We start from the raw sequence: 24930 nt of genomic DNA on the forward strand, positions 1-24930 counted from the left end.
ATGGTTTCCAGTTGCACATACTCAGTTTCCTGCAGCCTACTGAATCATATACATGAGTGTAGATATTTGTAGATATATGGATTAAAGTTTCGCTTGAATGAACAACTTATTGTTGGTTGGTTCTTGTTTGATTTAGACATATTCTATTTAACATGAAATGATGAAATAATCTGGCACATTACTGCAATGAAATTCTCCTCTGAAATTATTTACAAGCACACTTTCTAAAAGAAATTCTTGTTGCTTATTAAATTGACAATAGACCATGGGACTAAATAATAAAACTATCATATAGAATAGGTTATGTTTTTTGTTCCACTTACAAAACTGGAATAACACATTCAAGATCAGACACAATGCTGACATGGAACCAAACAAGATCTTACTGGCAATAACAAAAAAGAATTATGGTCAATAGTAGATCGATTGGAGCCAATTTAAGCAACTCAGGGTCAATGAAATGATTATTGACTTGCTCACCATTTGCTACCATAATTCCATCATAAATCTGGCATTATAAAACCAGCTTGAAATAACCCTTAAGGTATCTCAAGCATGAATTATTGAGGTTACAATCATTCTAGTGGACGTTGATCCCAAACTCTCAAAGTTTCATGAACAAAAGTCTTTAAAAAGTATCATCTGTAAACAAATGGACTGCTGACTGAAGATACCTTTTTGAAAGAAATGTATATTGGCAGTGATTTTGCTTGGGGCAAATGGCACCAGAAAACTTTTAAAGATGGTGTTTGCGAATTATTATTGCAAAATTTTCATTTGTCCATATCATGACCGATTTCCAAGAGAATTTTGGCTCAGTTTGCTAACAACAGTAAATTTTCACTAACAGGAATCAATGCAAAACTGGGATCATGTCAGAAGATGCCAGCCTCATTAGTTAAGACTACAGCCACAGGCTATTTCACTGAAGTAATCCTCACCAACTTCCTGATTTACTGGTGGAAAATATTACTGAAATCAAAGAGATCCACTGCCAATCCTTTCGTATTAAGATAACTGTAAGGCTGTGGCCATCATATGGAAATGTAACTGTTTCAATGATGAAAGCACTATGTCAGGAGGACTCTCCAGCACCTGACTTCCTGCAGGCCACAGATCCTTCTTCTGACATTTGGTGGAAACTGGAGGCCACATCAGAATGGAAACATGACTCACCTCAAGATCATTGTTCCTCTGCTTCTCCCTTTCAAAACTTAGTGTGGACTGTAATATGTCATCTTGTAATTCGGAAGCCCTCACTGAAAATTGAACCATAAATATGTTCTTAATGAAGTTTGGTGAATGTTAGAAGAACCATTTTGAATCAAAAGACTTTTTTAAAGTATGAATGAATTTATGATTCTAAATTAGACATTGCTAGCCATAATCCGGAAGGCAAGATGAATAGGCCCGAAAACTAACATACTCACCACACTCCCCAGACCTCTACCCAACCCTTTCAAGAATGATGCATCATCCACACAACCCCAGAGATGATTTACAATGAAAACAACATATGAAATGACTAATTCCATATTAAAAAACAGACAAATATGATCATGATGGATCACAGGAATCAATAAAACGATCAAAGCATTTTCTTAGAAGATTAACAAAATGAAAACTACAAAAATGTATCGTGGTAAGTTGCATTACTCCTATGGACAAGTGAATGAGTGGGTGAACACAGTCTTCTATCATGAATCAGCATCAGCAGAAACACTAGACTTCAGTCACTCGTTAAACAGAACACTTGATAATAAAAACATACACAACGATCTGAGTAATATAGGTACTTACATTCAGATTTATGACATTTCTCAGCTAAATCTAGATTGGTCCTGAAATGTAAAAAAACAAAGATCAGATGGGGGACATGAAGTTCTCAATGGGATTGAACATGCAGTGTGTCATCTTCACTGCTTTCATGACTCTAAATAGTACAAGAAGACATTATAGCTCATCCATATACAACTGAGAATTACTATTTGAAACCTGGTTGATTTGTTTTGTCTTTTTAACATTTTAAGATGTCCAATAATATTTGTACAGCAGCAGTGGAATAAGGACAATATGAAATAGACACAATAGTGCACGGATGTAGTTTCTCTGATCATCCACGTACATTGAATCACTCAAAACAATGGGCACAAATGCTGCATTCAGCATGCATGGAAACCAGGAAAGAATGAAAATAAATTGAATTGTGAGTCTGTGGGGATGAAAAAGATTTGTCAGATTCATTTATCAAAATTGTTGATTACATGTAACCTAAATTTTTACTCTGGTATGAAATAACTTAAAGTCGGTTGTTGATTTCTTCAATCCAATATTAAATCCCCCATCTACTACAGGTTTTACAGTAAACAATGATATGACATCATGTGAAGTATGCTTTGTATGCCCTGAATGTGATCCCCAAGTTCAAGTCATGTGCTGCAACACTGTATCACAGAGCGTACGCAAAAATATACAGACTCTCTTAAAGTCCATAACAATGTAACTGAGAACTGTTCAGTTGGTAATTTGGGACATTGTGATCAGTATTGGAGTGATAAACATGAAAACATGACAATGAATAGTGTGTGTGTCCAATGTACTACAAGCATCATCATTTGAGATGTATTCGAGGACAGACCTTAAAGTTTATAGCTTGGTATCAGAATCCATTACACCATCCAGAACATTGATCAAAGTATCCAACATCACACTACAGTGACAAACACATTACTGTCTCTGTAACATTCTGCTCAAGAAGTTCACACTGATCCTGATTGTCTTAAAGATTTTTTTCATGCATTATTTTAACTTAAAGATCCCCTGAATATACTTTTGAACATGATCCTACAACAAGGAGCTGTTCACAAGGAGCTGCAACTATACAACATAAAAACGTGAATAATTCCTAAAAGACATGCACAAACCTGCTTTTGCTTTTCTTCCCAAACAAACGTGAAAACATGATAAAGCAAGTGGGGTCCTCATTGGTCATTTACAGTATTTAGGTATCCTCCATCCTGACACTATGACACAATGTCTTGTTCCACTACAGACACCGACTGTATGAAGTTCCCCTTTGTAGTTGTCCAGCTCACACAATCATGAAACACAGGTCCTTCCACGACACAGAGTAAATGAAACTCCTGTCTGTCACTTCAGAAAAAAGACCACATTCAATATCTGAAGAGTGTTTTCCATGATCAAGGCATCATCAAATTGGATCCTTGCCACAGAATTCACATTTGACAGCATATCACTGAATATTACATGCTATATTTAAAGTAATTTATTCAATCAATACCAGATTAGTATTCTTTTTGAAATGAAATTTCATGAATCACTTCTTCAAAATAAAATTAACAACACATTATGAATGATGACAGTAGACCCATCATAAGAATGTCACAGCAATGGAATGGATATTTGTAGAAGGTTCATTAATCCCACAACAATATTCTGAAACTGCACCTTTGCCGTCAACCCTATGCACTTAAAATCACATTTCCTTGTCAGCGCGACCATCACAGCAGAAATCTGCTGGTACATGATCCAGTCAAGTAATACAGCAATCCAGGAGCGAATAGTGAATCTGGGTGTACACAGTGATCCAAATACTAGTCAATGACAACATCTCAATGGTGGGTACAGACCCAGACGGTAAACAAATCAATTCGTAATAGAATCACCCAGTATTGCAGCCCTAATCAAGCCAAAAATCCAGTTGAGTCTGCAGGTAAAACTCTATTATCCTAATGGAGGCAACACATGTAGTGTCACAGACATGTGAACACGGAAATACACGCATGCAGGTCACAAACCTGACATTTCGGAGGTGGAACAATCGCCGCTACAGTCACTGTAAGGAGAATGGGCAATTTCCATTTCAATGCCTCTAATTCAGATTCCAGCAGCCTCACTTTTGGTCATATTTTACTCAGCAGATCTTTACAGCATCTATTTTCACAAATGTGTCTGCATCAATTCATATTTAATTCATGGCTGAACAGCAGATTTGTCAAAATGTCCTGCAAAGTCTTCTTGTTAAGCAAAAATGTATCGCAATGCCAATATCATGTGTAATGGTTACAAGTACATCTGCAAGACCAGTAAGACCAGTTGCATACAAATAATTGCAAATGGATAGACTTAACTAATATCAATCTTCATGGGGCAAAGTCCACATAATGTAATTTGATCTGGAGATGAATTTTCCTTGGTTATTACCGGTCACATTTGTAGCAGTCTGAAGAGGCAAGTCAATTTAGACGACATCAGCTTGTGATTCTATCCTGGGGCTAATCAAGTGTAAATATGTAAATGCAGACAGATTTCTTGTAGGTTAATTCTGTATCCCACCACTGGGTCATGTTATAAATCTATGTCTGATCCAATCATTACATTGACTGTTTTGTCTGACATCCCAAGACTAACAACACACAGAGGAAACAAAAGCATCACTTGGCATCATCTTCATCATATATCTCACTTTGTTCAGGGAAAGTATGAACACAGTCCACCCAAACACAGGAATATCTCAACTCCAGTTCTGATAATCAATTTCCATGTCAGCATAGCAAGACATTGCTGTGGTATTACACCACCATGCAGAATTCCTCTGGGTCACTGAGACATACACCTTGACCTTTGGATAACAGCAAAAAATCCATACATCTTGAGGCAGAGAGTTTGTCCAATTGTTTGAATGGAAGCAAGGACGCAGCTCATCTTCCTGCCTACCTAACTTGTGGAGAGTCCCCAGACTGAGCCACTGACAGTGACATAATGAGTGGCAAGGGAACAAAACTGCTCTCTAGTAATTGGGATGAAATGATGTTTGATTCTCAAAAGTGTATCGGCATTACCATACTTACAGCATATAGCACTCCACATGCATGAGCAAAACTTTTGACAGACATCAATAAACAGCACCTTCTGCTCAATGCCAGGGAGTAATGGTTTTAAGCTGCATCACTGCTACTGGTTTGATTGATGCTTCAATATACTCCAACTTCACACAGCAGCAAAGGAAAATTCATATGTTAGCTTCCAGTACAGGAGGTCAATATCCCTCATCAAAATCAAGTATCTTACTCAAACCAATATTCCTTCTTTGTTGGCAATCTATTCTGAGATATGCTTCTTGATAATAACAGGATTAGCATGTGTTATTTCATGGTGTGAACCAAAATTGAAAAACTCATTTTCCCTCTTAAGAAATTGTGAATTATTCCACAATGAAGAAATATCAATATGTGAAGCTTTTGTGATCAATAAATTCCACACAATAACAGTCTAATACAACAGGCATCTTGAGATGAAATATTCCCTTGACATGCACAAGGTTTATATGTTGAGAAAATGGAAACTAAAATCTGAAAGGGAATCTAAAAAATATGTACATCAAAGCCAGTTCAGATTCACAATATGAATAAAACCATAAGAAGGGCTAAAGATGAAAAGATCTGTGTGTTATATTGAACAGCTGATAACAACAAACAGGTACTTGAAATAGCCTCAGTAAAGAAAATTTCTCACACATACACATTTGCAATACAGTCAGCTAGTTTCTACATTGATACAAAGGTAAGCAATTATTAAAAACATTGATCCGCCCATACTGTATATAACATTTCAAGCACAGTTACAGGAAATCATGGCATGTTTGCTGTTGAATCTATATTCCCTAATTACATTAAATCAACACTATTCTGATATATTATACAAGTGTTGATGCTATCCATGATCAAATGATACATATGTATTGAATATATCTCTGTTTTGAAAGACGATGATGCACATTTATCCCATCACATGCAGTGAAACCTTGACCATTATGAACCAGTAGTTAAGAACTGCTGCGGTGTCAAATCATGTTATGCAGTGGACAAAATTGTTACATATTATCATCCAGACCATGAACAGATATTTCCCATTTGATTGTATATGCTTGACCTGTGTTCAGACACTGGTAATATGCTAGCCTCAAGTAGATGATCGAGGTTGTGAAAGCTCTTGTCTGTTGCAGTTATCAGTATTCACAGCAGCCTGGACATAATGCACTCTGGGCTCCCAGTGAGAGTTCATTTTAGGTGTATCCTCCCAGAGCGAATAGTTCCAAAAGGCCTCAAGGCTGCAGAGCTGACAGATGTGTGGATAAGTGAATCAGGCCCTATGACTTAGCTGATTCTTGTCATCATTTTCAGATGGCATAAGTCATGTTCCATATATCCAGTCAAAGGTTTGTCCAGACTGAGTTATTGATGGCTTGTTGTGATATCACTGGATTATTTCCGATTGTGTCATTAAAGAGCACTCATTCATGGAAGGATTTGGTACTGATGACCCACAGAGCTAATACTGATGCTTCTTCATCCAGCAACACCAGCCAACAGTATCCTGGAAGTTTTAGTACATCTGTGTATCAAGAAAAACTCAGTTATTCTTACATCATCAGTCATTGGTTTAATAGCTCCAAATACCATCACAATTTCTGAACAAAGGGATGAAATCCGATTTCCTACCAAAAGGCAACTTACATTGTGCAATCCATCTTCTGTATTCATAACTGATAAGAGGTTTGGGATAAACTGCATGAAATACCATCACTTGAAACCCTCCCTGATGAGCTGCATCCTTCCCCAAACCTCCTTACACTGATCAATAGTATCAAGACCTGGCCTTCAGGAGTCACTTCAGCACAAACCGCCAGCTTGTTTTAAACAGAACAAAACTGAGCAGTTCAGAAAGTTACATTATGCATGGAAATTTGTATAAGACTAGCCTGAAGACAAGATTTTAAGCCTTGGCACTGTGTTGCATAGAAATAGTGAATCAATGCTGGTCTGGGGAATTTCAGGCGCATATTTAATGTCCATTTTCTATCCTAAAGCAATTATAGGGATATTCAAGAAGGACTGGGTAATACACCTGATAATGCTGAAGATGTATTAATAAGCACTTTACAAGTAATATCTTGGGAATCTTGCCTTGAAAGGTCAATGTCTAAAGACTATGATGGATTGACACAACACATACATATATGGTTATCAATTACTAATAGATTCCCCATGGTGGGTGGCTTGAATACTTCATAATTAACGATGATATATGTACAATGAATATTTGACTTTCAAAGATACAGAGACAAACGGTTTCTAGTTTGCTAATATATCTGTTTATATGTGATAAAGGTAGTGCAAGAGGAAAATATCAAGAGACTATTCTAGTATCAGAATTATTTTTTTCTCATGTTAACAGTTAACAGTTATTTTGTCATAGTGTGAACTGGGTTTTAGCAATATTCCATTAGTATCATGAAGTGGAAGATCAGAAATGGGCTTCACAGATTGTACCTATGTGGGGAATTGAACCCAGTCCAGCGCATGATGAGTGAACACTTTAACCACTTGGCTACCTCCCTCACTCTCACTCAATGACTGCAGTTTCTTGTGCCATGATTCAAACAGTGAATTAGTGAGACATATTCCAACTCCATCAGTGGTCTGTAAATAAAAACTAACAGGTTAACTTCTAGTCTGTGTCTCAGTCCCTGAACTACATCGTTTCCTCTTCTAGTCAAACCTTTCTGCAATGCAAAAGCCTTGAATGCAGCAAGTCTAAATTTCCTCATGTTCTGAATCACCCATCTCACTGGGGCTCCTTTCCAAATCTTCTTGCACCAACTTACCATACTGTGACATTAGCTGTCAAAAGATCATGAAAAAATTCACACATACCTCTATGCTTGGACAAACCTAATACTAAATCCTGGGTCTAAAATTCAATTCCATAACAATTACACATGTGTGACACCACGTGACTTGAAAAATATTTTCAACTGTCCTGTTGCTGCATGCATGCAAATTGTCATTACGCTATATGTTATTGGCATTGATATCAGACACATGGGAACTTTCACGATAATTAGGCATTTAATGTCCCTTTTAACATAACATTACCCATGCAATATTTCTTGCTAGTTATCACCACCCAACAGGTTTAGCACATGTTCTTGACCTGGCAGAAAAGTCAGGAATGTGAATATTCCAGAATGCAAGGTAGGCCTTAGGGTGTCGGAATTAATTTCTCCAGCAAATTTGCTTCATCCTATCAGCTCCATGGATGCAAGAATTTTAAACCTGATGAGAATTGTCATAACAAATGCTATGGGCAAAGAAGTTAATTTCATTCGTGACCACAATGTGAAGAGAAAATGAAGCTCAAATTGATCTGTCTCCCCGTCAAGAGATAAGACAAGACCCTGTCCAAACATACTGGATCAAATTCTGAGAGTTGTGAGAAAGCAGACAAGGCAGCAGAACTGGGATTATCAAGATTGTCACTATATATCCTGGTCACAATGCCCGCTGATGTAAGTCAGTACCATTCACATAGGTAACAGGTAGCAAGGAAGGTCAATCTACCTTGATATGATCTTTGCAATGTTTTGCCAATGACTACATTTTGGAATCCTCAAATAATAGGGTCAGAATTGGTTTCAGAAATCCATGCTTGTCATAACAGGTGACCATTGGGATTGGGTGCATGTCACCCTAATCCAATTGCATAGACTAATGTGCAAGAAGTCAATCATCGGAGGGTCTGGTTTTGACTTCATTATCATTTGACTGATGTGTTACAGCTGGAATATTGCTGAAAGTAACAGTAACCAACATGCAAATGAAAATCATTCTGAAGCGATCCACACATTATATCACTGACATTGTGACAAATTTGTGATATCAGCAATATGCAAGCTAGTGACCTGCTCATAACCAAGTCTGGATCAAACAAACCAGTGTCTGAAAGCATGAGCAATGATTATGAATAACATGTAACCAGGCAATTCACAAAACCTAGGCACATGATCCCTCTATGGTCAGCTTTAACAACAAACACTGGAGACTTCTGTCTTGGATCACTCATCATGTCTTCACATTATGCTCACACACATTGTTTCATTATTAGTATGAAGCATCAAAACCAGGTATTAATCTGTCATGATTTTCTGGGTATAAAAAGCAAAACACTAGTGAGAACAATATGAATCACAGGTAATAGTTACTGACAACAGTGTTCCTGAAAAATGTTACTACTGAATATGCGTATATAATCACAAACTGAAGTTTCCTACTGTTAGGCGTTTATATTGATTACAACTGCCTGGGAAATGATGATGTAGCAAGTTATCACTTAGTTGTAACACAATGACCTGTAATGTGATTGAATTTGATCCAGAGCTACATCAGGTTAATAACACCATGAGGTCATTTACTGCCACCATCAACAGCAAAATGACATTGTCCAAGGACTTATTTTTTGTTCCACCATAACAAACTGACCTTGGTGGGAAAATAGGTAACACTTCATTACCTTGTCCCAAATTTTGATTTGGAAAAAAAAGGTTTTCTTGAACAAAACCTGAATATTGGTCTCTCAGCAGGTCAAGACTGATTCCTGACATGGCTGTCTGTAAATAGAAACCAAGATCTTCAGGGGGGAAAGAAGACAAAAGAAACTTTTTTTCTTTTCTTTTATGATCCATGAAGACTTGGTGGTGGTCTTGCTTTAAAAAACTTCATGGTTTCAATAATCATTGAAGATGAAATAACATTTCAGACACATTAAACTCACAAATCTACTTTAGTAGTCTTGTGGAAAATCTACTCATAAAATTACTCTAGTGACACTTCTTTGAACCCATCTGTACATGTTCTGATATAATACAAACCTCAATAAAGTCTGAAGTAACCTATTTCAGTCATTTTATGAATTTCATGAGGGCTGGGTAATTAAAAATTATGACATAACTTTGTAATTTAACCTAGATTGGAAATATTTAGTAGGTGAGGTATAATGGTTATGAATTCAACATGTCATCTATACTCCGTCCATCACATTCAGAATGACAAGTGTCAGCATTTCTACTGACAGAGTGTCAAGAAATGGTTACATGCTATCCCCCACCCTGTGACATCAGTGACCCACTGCCCTCTTCATTTCCTGAGTTACACCATTCTACATCACTACATGTTCCATGTTGGTGATGAAGTGAAGGGCGACTATGACACCTTCCTGCTCCTGTCATGCAATGTCACAGTCTCAACTCCACCTTGCGTAAGCTTGTACCATAAGGTTGGGGTGATTAATGGCATATTATGGGATTCAAAACTGTCTGTTCACAGGTCAACATTCCTTACAAAAAATCTTACAATAGTGTATTTTTTTAAAATCTGAAAATACACCAACCACCACAAGAAATTACACAATATCTTTTTCATTGCTATTCAGAGGTAGACATTAACCAGGGTTAAAAAATCCCATCGCCCGATGTCTGGGACAAGTCAGTTTTCATTTCGAGCAGTCAAGTAATGGTATCTTACTTGTTGGTGGGCTACTGGGTAATTTCTGCTTACAGTTTCTAACTGCAAATACACTTGGATGTCATTTCATATATCTGCTCAAAATGTACCTATTAATTTTCACAATGATCTTTCTTTGCTATTTATAACTTATCAATAAATAGTCCACTAAACATTTACATCAAATACTATGTTGATTTATTCTTTCATAATTACATTATCATGATTTTGTCACAAAAATCAGGGCAAGTGGAAAAATTAGTCAAAACAAGTTACTTTCTACAAGTTTAGGAGGGAAAGAAGAGATGGGTACTCTACTATTATCTATACCCCATTCCTATTGAAATCTTCACAGGTCATATTTATGTATGCTATATGTAATCATGTACTAATTTGCTTCTAGTAGATAACTAAATTATGATGTTACCCTTTGTGCAAAATCTCTAAACTCTAAACTGGTTCCTGGCGTACATCTGAGATTCGTAGTCCAATTCTCCATCCTTCACTCCTCATCTAAATATACTGCTTTACATACACTTCAGTTAATGTCTACACCTAGACAAGATTATGCTCAAGTTAATTACCCAAAACAATTGCATGGGAAATAAGACTATTTGAAACAACAATAAAATGTCTGCTGAAGCATGGATAAGTTGGATGCACAATTCCATTAGTCAATAATGTACATAGCAGACATGGTCACACACCTACTGGCTGGCCATTTGGTGTTCTGGGAGGTCTGGGACTTTCATTTTGTTAAGTTTGTTCCCTAAAATGCAGGAAAGAAATTTCATGGTGTCTGTAAACCATGAATACTGTATGTTCTGATTAATAACATGTTGGTGTAAAATATTATGTGGTGCATCCTTTTTGATGAGTAATCTGAATGTCAATAAGAGCTGAATAAAAACTTACTCAGCCTAAAAACAAAAGTCCCTGCTCACACCCCCCCATACATATAATTTTGTTATGGTCATCATCCTGAAGTCCGCCATGGCAAGTCATATTTGAAAAATACCTACTGCAGCTAAAGCCATATTTCAAGCACAAATCCCGTTGCTGCAAAAGCCACAATAAGTAAGGGAGTAAGGGAATCATTACTGTTTTTTCAAATAAGCAGCACCCATTGATCACAATGGATTATAATTGTTTTAGTGACTTGTCCTTTGTTAGTTTAGGTGACATATGATGGACGACTTGCTGAAGAATTTAGTTAAAATATGATAACAATAATCCTTTTATGTTTATTTTTTTCTTTAATCTTGCATTCTTTACTTTTATTGTAGACTGTATTACTCTTAATTCCTCTGAACAGAATTTGTTCTGAAATAAAATGATAAATGCTAATGAGTCATTGTATGGAAAAGAGCAATTTCAGCTTTCGCTCTAAAGAAAATTGTATTTGTATTTTTTTCATATCTTTGTCTTCATGTAAACTACTTTGCCAGGCCTACCATACAAACGGTGAACAAATTATCAAAACTGAACTCAAATACACCAAAACAGAGCTCATATCCGTCAAAACAGAACAAAACTTACCAGAAACTGCCACAATATCCTCTAAAACCGATACAAACATTCTGTAACGGAATACTAATTGTTTGAAATGGAGACAAAACTTGCGCATCAGCTACAACAGTGCCTGAGAACAGTCGCTGAACGCACAAAAAGGCATTCACAGCATCGAAAAACGGCAACCACAGCATCCTGAAATGGCATAAATATCATAATAATAAGACTGAATAGGGTCTGTTCTGAAAATGTCAACGTGTGAGTGTATTCAGTGTAAAAAGAAGTTAAAACTCGGACAACATTGCGTTTCTATCAGAGAAGGAAACATAAACTTGCTAATAATTTCAACTGTGAAGTGTGTATCAGGATGGTTTATCATTCTGCAATGTTATCATCCCCATATTCTTCAGAATTTTCCATACATAAAAATATTTTTACATCATTTAACAAAAAATACCATAAAATAACGCTTAAATTGTCGTACAAACATTTGTCCGTATTAGTTCTTGTAAGTGTCAATATGTTGCCTCTTGTGGATTTGAAACAGAAGTCCCTGCCCAAATCAGTGGATTGAGTTTGCACTCATTCACTTTATTGTGAAAGTCAAAATGGCACCTAGATATACAATTCACAGATAGTGATCAACATTTTAAATCACCAAAATATATTAACTCTGAATATTCAAGATTAGACTCACGGTGACGAAAAATATTGTTGACTACAGCCTGTTTGTCTCCCCTCTTTGGTGATATTTATGCCGTTTCAGGATGCTATGGTTGCTGTTTTTGGATGCTGTGACTGTCGTTTTGTGCGCTCGGCGACTGTTCTCAGGTGCTGTTGTAGCTGATACGTAAGTTTTGTCTCCATTTCAAACGATAAGTTTTCCATTACAGGGGGTTTGTTTCAGTTTTAGCTGATATTGTGGCAGTTTCTGGTAATTTTTGTTCTGTTTTGGTGGATACTAGTTCTGTTTTGGTGTATATGAGTTCAGTTTTGATGATTTGTTCACCGTTTGTATGGTAGGCCTTTTTGTTTTTGTATGATTTGTATACTGCATTAGCAGCGAAGTCTGGACAAGAATTTTACATAAAATTTTCAACTTAAAATCAAACTGTCATTTCTGCAATGGCAACAAAAATTTCATCATAAAAAATGGAAAGAGTTGTCAGCTGTCACATGTATGACACACATGTGACTTTTTATCAGTATACTCTTGCAATAAGTGGTGATTCTTTTTGATTTTTTGTTTTTGTAGTTTTCATCATGAATGTAAACCAATAATTGAAGCAATTATGGTTCTCTTTGAGTACCTACGTGATGCATCTAGTTTGATATCCAATATTTATGGTAACATGGATTAGCATTGTCTTGAAAACCACATTCACACATTCTCCCAACCATGCCCACTGACCGGTTGAGCCAAACCATTTTCAACAATGTTTTTCTTAAATGATGCTTCCTATGGATGTAACCATCCTCCTCAAATATGACTCCAATAATCAGTTTCCTGATAATACAGGAGTGTCATTACTTTGAAACTAAATTCATGAAGTAGCAAATTCAGCATAGTGTTCTGATGAAAAGAGACTCTAAACAACATACAAACAAAATTAATTGCATAAAACACCTTCAAATTTGATATATATGCTGTTTTCAAAAAAATATTTGAAGTTTCCCTTAAAAATATTGATTGCAACACTGTGCTGAGGAGTAAGGTGATGAGTCTGACTTTGTGACATGATAGACTAAAGGCAGGCTGCTGGTATAGATTTCATGCTATCTCCCAGAGCCAGCATTTATTCATGGAACATGGAGAAACCGTGGGCTGAGCCGGGTATTATCCAGTCCGAGAGAAAGCACCTGGTAAAGCTGAATTATATAAGGCTGTTGGTGGTTTATGTTATTCTTTCACTAGCTTATTCATGTAATAAGATAACAACTGTTTCATAAAAAGTAAACTCTCACATACATAAATGTAGAATACGTAGTAAGGGGAAAAAAAGAAGGTTTTATTGCATTTTGCATTTAGGTAGTGATCATTACAGTATACTTGAAAGCAGTCTATACACTGATATAATAATACATACAATAATGTCAAGCTGGAAACAACTGCTCTGACCACTCTGTGAAACGAGCAATTTGTCTGAAACCTGTGTCTTATACAGTTGATTGTAGTAACCTAGCAAATGAAATATATGCAACAAAAATAACGTTCTTAATCATAAAAATATCTCTACTTAAATTACGATTCAAAACATAGTGTAAGCATATATTGATGAATTGCTCATAGTGATGGTACTGGCTGATTGTGAAAAGTGACTGTATCCCAGTCCATGAACCATATTATTTCCCCTACGGCAATAGTAAATTTTTCAATAGTAAATCCCAAAATGAGCAAGTCTAGATTTCTAGGTTCTAACTCTCTGAACTCCCTGCAGCTGCCTTGAAATTTAAATAAGTCTGTTTGTTATTATCAAAATTATATATCTTCAGAGACTAAGCATTTGTTTACCTTCCCCAGATATCCACTAAATGTGCAGGACCTGTCAAATGACAGGTTTGGGCTGATGCAGTAAAGAAATATCTGGCTTGGAATTAATGCATGTGACTTAATCACTTATCAATGAGTTTTTAATTCCAGTTTGGGTTCTATATTTCCAACTTGAAGAAAAAGAATGACCAAATTACATCCCAAAAGGCATTGCTGTCGCAGATTTAGTAGATTTTCCTACATCTGGTGAAAAATATCTATGTGGATATCAGCTATAGAAAATTAATTGGCTGTGTTGATGAATACAAGGTTTGTCTCGAGAGTGTTCTTGTGAGAGTGCGGAGGAGAGATAATCTACTAAACTGTTCCTGCATACTCAAGTAATGAGTTAATGGCTTCTTGGCCATTTTAGGCCAGCCTGGTAACTTTCACTTGAATAATGGCACCAGTCCATGGTGTCAACATGTTTACAGCAAACAGCGTCAACGCTGGATGTGCTATGTACTGGATGGTACAAACATGTTTTGGAGGCTCAAACTGCATCTGCAGCTTAACAAGATGTAAGAAATAACACACTGAAATATATTTAATAATTTACTTATATAAGTATTTATAGTTAAAACTATATTTATAATGAACTACTGGACATAATGAACTATTTTCTGGTCCTTGTCATGTGCTGTGTATTTTTGTTGATATGTGGATAACAACCAATCAGAACTAAAATTGGTTGTCCCTTTGAGTTCATTACAAGGGGCAAAACAGGATGCTGTTACTATGGTACGGTATATATTTCACTACTAGGCCTTCATCCGTGAAGGTCCGGGGTAGAATAGGCCGTCAGCAACCCAGGCTTGCCATAAAAGGCAACTATGCTTGTCGTAAGAGGCGACTAACGGGATTGGGTGGTCAGGCTCGCTGACTTGGTTGACACATGTCATCGGTTCCCAATTGCTCAGATCGATGCTCACGTTGTTGATCACTGGATTGTCTGGTCCAGACTCGATTATTTACAGACCGCCATTATAGAGCTGGAATATTGCTGAGTGTGGCGTAAAACTAAACTCACTCACTACAAGGCCTTCAGTTTGGTTCGGTATATAAGATCATAACACAGCAGGGGTTAAAAAATCCCATCGCCTGACACCCAGAACAAGTCAGTTTTCATTTCGGGAAATCAAACAGTGGTATCTTACTTGTTCGTCCGTGGGCTACTAGATATTTTCCGTTTCCAGTTTCAAACTGTAAATAAACTTGGATTTCGTTTGATATCTGCTCTAAAAGTAGCTATTAAATTTCACAATGATAACAGTAGAGTTATCCTTCTTTGCTATTCACTTTTCGATAAATAGTCCTAAAAACATTAACATCAAATGCCATGTTGATCTGTTCTTTGATAATTACATCATCACGATTATGTCATAAAATCATTTGGAACATTAGTTATTAGCTTAAAGTCACTTACCCTGTGGGAAGTGGCTTTAAAAAGAAATTTTGAACCCATGCACAGAAAACTGACAAGAGCCAAAACTTATATTATTCAATAACATGGAAAAAAATAACCCAAATCTTTGATATTTTGAACGAACAAATCTATAAGTCTACATTTCTATTAGGAATATTTTCATGTAAAAAGGAAACGTGTACAATAACAATGGACAAATTTGCTGATTTCTGCTTGAGGACATGTATATAACTATTAATGAGTGTGAGAAAAAGCATGTATTGCTTGCTGTTTTCCATAGCAGTGAACAACAGTCCCCTGTGAACATGCTGGAACTGTTAGCACCAAGGCCATTTCAAAATTTTATCTTCTATCTTTACCAAATGTGAAAACTTGTCTCAGGACATATTAGGGAAACAATAAGTGTAGTTTGTAGAAAATGAGCCAATCAGAAACACTGCACCTGGTACATCAGAGGCTTGTGAAAAAATCCAGTCAGGGTCAGACAAACCAGTGGTTGATGACATCACTTTACGGTTTAAGGGTATTATGATACATTATCCACCAACTCTGATGCCAAACCAAAAGGAATCTCATTTGAAGACAAACAATAGGGTCGTGGGGAGCTATTCTTACCACTGGGGAGGATAGATATACATGAATTCTGATATGAACTCAATAACATCTGTCAGGAGTCAGTGAGTATGATTCCAAGTTGGTTTTAGCTATATTCCAGAAATATCACAAGTTGAGTCTTTAATATAGCAGGTGAACCCCCATTTGTCAGACATTGTCACAAATGATAATTTGAACAAAACATATACCAAAATATCTTATTATCAAAGGTTTTACTATTTGATTGAAATAGCAATGCAAGTGACACAAACATATAAAATCTGTGTAAATACAAGAAATATGATAACTGGGAATAAATTTATTGTTTACTGCTTGGCTGAAACAAGAGTCATCAGAAGATGACATATCCCCCCCAGCCCCCACATATTTGAAAGGACAAATCATCTGACAGTTACTTGATGCTTTTTAGACTAAGTTTGAATCGTTTCCATGGAAGTCATGAAAAACATAAATGTCATCTATCTGCAAAAAGCAAAAGGCAACACTTTAAGGTCTGCCTCACATATCTGGCAAGTTTTGCTGAAAGATATTACATAGTTTTTGAGTTGTGCTCTAGAAACGAAGCCCATCCCTCCATTTTGGGACTAAGTCCGAAATGTTTCCATGGAAACCGAGAAAATAATAGATCACAAAAGCCTGTAAATAGCAACAGGCACACTTTAGGTTCTGACTGATATATCTACCAAGCTTTGCAGAAAAGTATTGAACGGTTTTTGAGGTCTACTCTGGAAACGAGCCCATCCCTCCATTTTGAGACTAAGTCTGAATCGTTTCCATGGAAAAGCAAAAAAATAAAAATGCCAAAAATCTGTAAATGGCAAAAGGCACAATAGGTTCAGATTACTGTATCAATCAATTTTGGTCTAAAAATATTGAATGGTTTTTTAGTTAAGCTCTGGAAACAAAATGATTACGGACGGATGGACAGACAGACGAGGCATCGACTATATCCCCCTGCATTACGTGCCGGGGGGATAAAAATGATGACACATACAGTATCATAACACTCAATGTGTAAAATTCCCTTAATTTTCAGTCATATTTACCTCCATTTTTGTAACCTGTTGATGAATGTAGCTGTAAAATTCACAAAGAAGTGAAATCAATTTTAAGAATTCTTTGATCTGAAACACACTAGTAAATACTCAGTCTGTTACAGCTCATGCCTGCATCAATAATGTCTTGGGCTCATGAATATTGCTGCATACTGCCGAGTTGTAACAAATCAAAAGCATTAATGAATACTGAAATCTGCAGCAAATTCCTTAGATATTAGTCAGCAATAGAAATTTGCACTGCCTTTTTCAGTCACAGCCAAACTACCTAATAGCCACTGTATCATAAGAGCTATCACTAGCTGCCATTTTAAAGATTTAGGTATTTGTTACCATACGCACTAGTGGATAAAAAATGTTAGTCTCTATCCCTGTTAATTCATTTTATTTGTCAGCTATAATATACTTTGAAATGTTGAAAAAAGACAGAATAAATTTTTATGGTGATAGTGACATGAAAGTCAAACTTAAAGAAGAGTATGTACATAATTTTCACCAAGATGAAGTACAGTTGCAGTTATCTTATCAGAAATGAACACCACAAAACAGCTGGTAGACATTAGTCATTGACTGACTGACCCCACCTGAGCAAATACATTCACTAATACTGATAATTATGTACTGTGTACATTTCATAACATCATCCTTTATCAGAATCTAACCAATTTAAGCATACATCATATTAGAAAGATATTCACAGCACCCTAACTTAAAAGTACAGAAAACAGGCTCTGGAAAAGAGGCACAATGATACTGCCATCTTGTTCTTTACACTGTAATAGATAATGTCTCCTCGATAGACCCAGTGATGAAATAATCATGGTTTTCATTACCACAGTGGTTACAGTACCAACAAAACGGTCAAAGAGATGTTAAATCATCATTAAAAGCTGTGCCACATAGGCCATAAAAGAGACAGCATTTCAGTTAAGATTGACAATAATCCATTAATAGTCTGGTAGCAGACATATATGAATGTGCCTATAGTTTGACCAGTTTCTAGATGGCAGCAGTTTGCCTTCTTTCCCAATGTGTCTTGTTGCCAAACAAGGCTGGAATAGTATTGATGGAAGAACATTACTGGTGCTCCTATAGCCCTGTAACCTTTCCCAACTGTAATGATATTGAACACAATCTCAATAATCAAGTTTCCTTCTCTAAAAGGATCCTTAGAATACATGATGGAAATGCCATCTGATTGCTTGACAGATGTGGTGGTAAAAATGTATGGTTTCACATGATGCATTTTTGCAACATTCACGAAACAACTATTCAAACATGACATATTTGATAGATGCTTTAGATGTGCTTGACTTGAATCACAATTGCAAATATTTCTAGAAAACATAAAACACAACACACCACAAACTTAATCTGCAAGTTTTTGCAGAAAAGATTTTCACTGCAATTTTATACATAATGATAAACTGCACACAGCAAACAAAGATAGCATAACTGATGATGTCAACAGTCTTGTCAAGAATGGGAAAGCTATCAAGTTAAACATTGATGCAATAGTTTTATACATTACACCTTCCAAAGGGGTGTGCATGTTTTGTGTGGCATAATTGAGCCATATTACAGCAATATGAGCTGTGAATCTCACATCATGACCAGACACAAGAATGGATGACATGATGTTGAATGATGTAAACCTTTTCTGTTGAATGCAATCAACAATGCACCAAATATGAGGAATCAAACACAGCTAACATGATAGAGAATTTCACAATGCATCCTGAGTGGTCAATATGGACTGTACTCGAGTTTACATACATGTTGACAGCATCAGTTAGTTTTGTAAAGCAAAATAATTGTAACATGGTAAATGGATAGAATGAAAGGTGTCATTAGCTGCTTCTTGCAGCAATGTGTAATGGTTAAGATGAGGTTATGTGTAAATTTAAGACTGTGTGCTAACCTGCTGAATATACACATGGCAACCACAGACAATCTTCTTCAGTGTAGTTTGTCACCCATGGCTTTGATAAAATCTAACCAAAAGATGTAGTCACAGAAACATGTGAGCTATCGACGTGTACATATATATCCGCAGGGATTGGGAAAGAGCACTTTGACAATTATCAGGATAGTTGGCCTTTTTCTGAATTCAGAATGGGACACTGTCCTTATATTAATGGTCAGCTTCAAATTATGTATTCTAATGTGCAAATTGACCCATGACCCTGCCTTTCCCAATCCCTGCATATCAGTGCTTTTCCACAAAGCATTTCCATTCAGTAAGTATATAATATCAACCTTATATAGCAAGCTAAATATTAACTTAACCACACAATGGTGTTCTGGAAAGATGTCAGCCAAGTAATCTTTATATACAATGGTGCATACAGAAGATGATATCTCAGTCAAAATATTTCCTTTACAACAAATTATCGTAATGTGTCTTGTCCTTCATGAAGAGCCGACATCTATCAAACAAACTGTTGTTTTGAGAATGTACGAGCAGCTTGAGTCTGTTTGTCACTGGTGCCTATTCCAGCAACAAACACAACCCAAATCCATGTATTTTGTTTACACAGGAAATACGATGAGAGAACAGGTAATAAAAACCAAGGCTACTGAATTGGACCTACCACTTGTTCAACCACAAGGTGCACAAAATATTGATTTTAAAGTTAAAGACCTATCTCAAAACCATCATCAGAATTCTCCAAAAAATACTGATAACCATCTTACTTAGGAAGGCCCAAAAATATTGAGGCATTGGAGAAAATCGATAAAGGATTTTGACCTACTTTGAAATCCCTCTTCATTGGAAACACTACCTTAAGTAACAACAAGGGATGAAAATTATGAAACCTGTTTCAGCCCTGTGTTTTGAAAAGATAATCCATAATAAGAACTCACCATCCACTATGCTTGGAGGTATGTAAAGCCCTTTTGGATGCACACGTTCCCATGGCTACATCTTGCAATACAAGGAAAGAAGGTTGGCTGAAGCAACACTAGGATGGTGCTGGTATCAACATCTTTGAATGTTGTCAAGCTGTCTATATCTGTGTGGGCTCTTGGGATGCCCCTCGTGTAATAATGGCATTGATTGATCAATAAATTGGCTGGACTCAATGCTATGGGTGTTCCCATAGTCTATTAGGAAACCAATGTAAGGTTCCTGTTGTGCATGTCTGGCTAAATAACATAAAACTACTGCTTCCCTTCATTTGAAAACTGTGCCATATCTAAAAAGTTGTGGAGAGGTAGAACCCTTCCCGCGAGTTATTGATTTGTGCAACTGATTCTGAAGTCTCGGTGATTTCAATTTCCGAGTATTGATCACATCTAGGTCAGCGGTTGTTGCTCTCTACACATGCTACTTTCATCTCCCTGCGGAAAGTTAAATTTGACGGAAACTGTTACACATGGCATGTTCCATTTTATACCTCAATGCAAACAGCAGGCATATTTGTGCCAGCTTTTACACTGCACTAGTCTCTCTTTCAAGACTATCATTCACATTTGCAATCATGAATTCCAAAGAACCTATTCAAGAAATTATGATGATTTATTCGTAAAACATTGGACTAATACAAAAATGATGTGACATTTAAGTTTTAACAAATTTGATTTCTTTGTTCAAACTGATCAAAAAACACATATTGTTCGATATTGACAGCTGATTATGTAATTTATTCCTATCATCCTGTCAACCGACATATTCAGAACACCCTGAAAATGTATTTTGATCTGTGTTGGAAAAAAAGATGCATAATTTGGGCAATGTATTTGATCTTGTTCTGTCTCAGGATAGAATTAGTCAAGTATAGCGACTATTAAGAAATGTGACATGAGAAACTTCACAATATATCTGTCCAAAAAGAGAAAGCCTTGAGCTATGGACTGTTCCATGCATATTGTAAGGATGCCAATACTGACAATTGATTACAGCTCATCCAACCAGCTTTTCTGTTAGCATAAGTCTGACTGCCTTCATAACAGAACCAGGAAACGACATAGACAGAGTCACTATGGGTCATCATGTTGCTCTTCTTCAGGGCCTAGGTGAGTCCAAAGGTCTCATTAAGTTTCATTTTGGACATAAAAATAACACCCATTTGGTATAAAATAAATACTGTACATATACCCACCCTACCCTCCAGTAATGTACAGGGGAGGTGATGTAGCCTAATGGTTAAAGAATCCTGTTATCATGCTGACAACAAGGGTTATATTCCTCACATGGATAAAGTGTGGGAAGCCCATTTCTGGTGTCTCCCACCATGATTTTGCTGGAATATGGTCACGCCATACTCATACTATACTCACTCTCTCCAGTAATGTAAAAGACATTCAGTATTTATTGCTAACACCTCAGTGTTTCTTGTTTCTTGACTGAGGTTGTAGCTCTGTGGTTGAAACCTGAACTGGGTACACTGGTTGACCTTTGGTGTTTGCTTTGTCACCTCAGATTGGATAATATGCAACCTCAAACAGGTACACACAATTTCGATATTATGAATTAGATGAGCATTTTGAATACAGTATGGGTGGGCAAATACAAGATACAGTCAAATCCTGATGAGCCAAATGCCGAATTTTATGCATAACTTGAAGTACCTGTTGGTCCCAACCATTCCCCATTATGGCAGTCATTATTTGATCTCTGGTTACACAAATCCATCTTATAAATGCACCTGATGACACAGGATGGTAATTTGGTCCCATGAGATTCAAACAACAACAATCTTGCATACATAAGCCCAAATCAGTCAATGAGAATTTAACTGGTGTAGGTAACTGATCCAATTAACAAAGCAGCATGACTCACACCTTTCCATCATCAAAAGGCCGATTAGTGATTTTATGATCCACTACAGGAATGCAGCTCTTGACCATTACATATATGATCATCTTATTTTTCTACCCTCATAGACATATCTATGTCTCAAATACATGAATTTAATTGACTCATCAGGATTTGGCTGTATGTTCTTTATTCTCAGTGACTGTCTTTAGTATCATAATGGATCAATAAACTGAAAATCAAATGAAAATCAATGACTTGCATATCTCACTCCATCTTTCTATTCTCACTTATCTGAATAGTCCTTTCAAAGTGGTGTATACCCATTAGAGCACCACCTTTAACATTAATTACTCACTGCAAACACTTAATATTCAATCATCTGTTTATACTCACGGCTTTCAGGTTGACTTTCAAACAGTGACTTTAGCAACTGGACAAAAGCATGGTTGAATGTAATACTCTTCAAAAAAATAAAGTTGACATGCTGTTTTGGAGTGTATTGACTGAGTACATCTATCTGATTCAAACACGACATCATTGTTCAGTTACAGTAAAATCATCAGTTTGCAGATTTCCAAAACCTGAATATCCAGAAAGTGTTGGGTAAAACCACAGAGGCCTGTTAAATCCACTTGGCCAGAGTATAACGCCAGTATCAGATGTGGCAACCATGTGCATCAATAACATCTTAGCAGTGGTGACCCACTGAAGAAGGAGATGTTGAATGCTGTTTTGAGGAATGTTTTGATTCTGTTGTTGAAGTACTGCGTGCAGTTCTCGTAGTGTCTGAGGTGGCAGATTATTCTGGTGCAAGAGTATACCATAGATGTTCAATAACAAACTGGGTGATCGAGAAGGCCATGGTAACTGTTACACCTGAACGTTGTTTTGCAGGAGGAAGTCCTGGTGAATGCTTGCAATGACGTGAGGTCAAGCATTGTCATGGCAAGACACCCTGTTGATGTTGTGTCAAGATGTTACGGCGAACTGGTCTTCTGGCAAAAGTCTGACTTCCTTTAGCCGATGTGGCGTTTTAAAATCCACAGCCACAAGCTTCAGATCAGGGTGATACACAATTTAATGATTCACATGCATTTCATGTAGTGTGCATTTCAGTGATTCCCTACAAACATGAGTGTAATGTTACATTTTTGTTCCACATTTCTGTTTTTTAAAACATTCTGTCGTCTGCTATTATTCCTGCAGATGCTGGAATTCAGCACGGATTGGTTTGTGTAAAATATTTTCTTTAATTTAGATTGTTCCTAAGTCAAGTTTCTTTTTTTGAAAAGGATATTTTAACAAAAGATTAGTTAAGCAAACATTAAATATAAACATCAAGCATGAATAAAACATAATGGCTGATAGCTACTTTCAAGCAGATATAACAACTTGATTTAAACTGAGCTAGTTTATGTAGCAGCAGCTAGACCAGGACATGGCCTTTCAACACTTTACATGGCAGATGCGAAATGTATGGTGGCTTTATATAACTGCTGAAGATAATTTTCAAATGCCAATTCTTGCCAACTAAATGGAAATATCATTCAATTTTGAAGCAACTGCTATGATCTTTTGTGGCAATTGTGTTCCAGATTCTTTCCAAAGCATGTTTGAATAGCAGGAAACAGTCTAGCTTTCTGTTGGCACAGTGTGTAATAGAGTACGCTATCATATGCTGCTCATTATTTCCTCAAAGCAAACATTAACAAAAGCCATACATTATGGAAAGCAAAAAACAATTGTTATTACATTGTGTCCACAGTGAGCTAGCTGCCTGTTATGAAATATGGACTGATATTTTTTGCACAGATAATGAGCAGTATTAATGCTTGAAATATTGATGTTCAAAAAGTTCATGCTTTGGATACAGAGATCAGAAATATTGATGTTTTTAATCTGAGCTTGAGAAATGCACTGATATATATTAGTGCTGCTATTTATATCGTGATAAATGCTTGATCTACATTTCCAAACAAGTCGAGTAAAAACTCTTGCAGTAAGCAGAAGGATATTTTTCAGTATCTTTGACAACACAGAGCCATGTGTGTTCTGATGTTGATCCATGAAATCCTGAGAAGAAAACTAGCTGAACCTTCAGAAGTTCATACATTCCACTGCCCATTGCTTGTTCACCAATATAACTTTACCTTGAGAACAGGTGATTGCTGTCTTTGTCTTATTCTTTCGCAATAATGTTTTGTAAATACTTCTACATGGTCGACTAAAGTGTCCAGATTTCATCATAAACTCAGTAGCATTTGTCAATGTTGAGTCAACATCACAAGAAATGTTTGGTCCTAGTCATTTGAATTACCCCCCACTGTGTTGTAAAACACATCTTTTTCCATTACACAGAAGTAATTATTGAAAAAGAACAACTGGACTTTCTGGTTAACCCAATAACGTCACTGTCTGGTTTGTTCTCTGGAAGGAGTACTGCTTCGTGATGTCAGGATGTAAATACAGTTTTAGAAAACTATAGGAAGGGTGTGTGCTGCTGATAGGGCAAGACATGCTTATCCTTTTACTGAGCAACTGGGCCTTGTTCCACAAAGAGATCAAACTGCTATGATTGTCGTAAGTCTATGATAAAGTATGGGAGTTATGACTGTCTTAGGATTTCGACTGCTTTGAGGAATGGGGAATGGGAATGTCATCACTGA

The 24930-nt window shown here is 36.5% G+C and overlaps 1 protein-coding gene across 1 annotated transcript in view; it reads right to left on the minus strand.

Annotated features, from left to right (window-relative positions):
* LOC137286524 (inositol 1,4,5-triphosphate receptor associated 2-like) overlaps nucleotides 1-24930 on the minus strand; it is a 177054-nt gene that overhangs the window by 112967 nt on the left and 39157 nt on the right. Inside the window, exons 18-19 of the mRNA XM_067818439.1 lie at nucleotides 1801-1841; nucleotides 1177-1259 (exon numbers count right to left, since the gene is read on the minus strand). Coding sequence (XP_067674540.1) covers nucleotides 1177-1259; nucleotides 1801-1841 — 124 coding nt within the window. The remainder of the gene's footprint in view (nucleotides 1-1176; nucleotides 1260-1800; nucleotides 1842-24930) is intronic.

Source organism: Haliotis asinina, chromosome 6 (genome assembly GCF_037392515.1).
Source record: "Haliotis asinina isolate JCU_RB_2024 chromosome 6, JCU_Hal_asi_v2, whole genome shotgun sequence".
In the NCBI taxonomy this organism is placed as follows: domain Eukaryota; kingdom Metazoa; phylum Mollusca; class Gastropoda; order Lepetellida; family Haliotidae; genus Haliotis; species Haliotis asinina.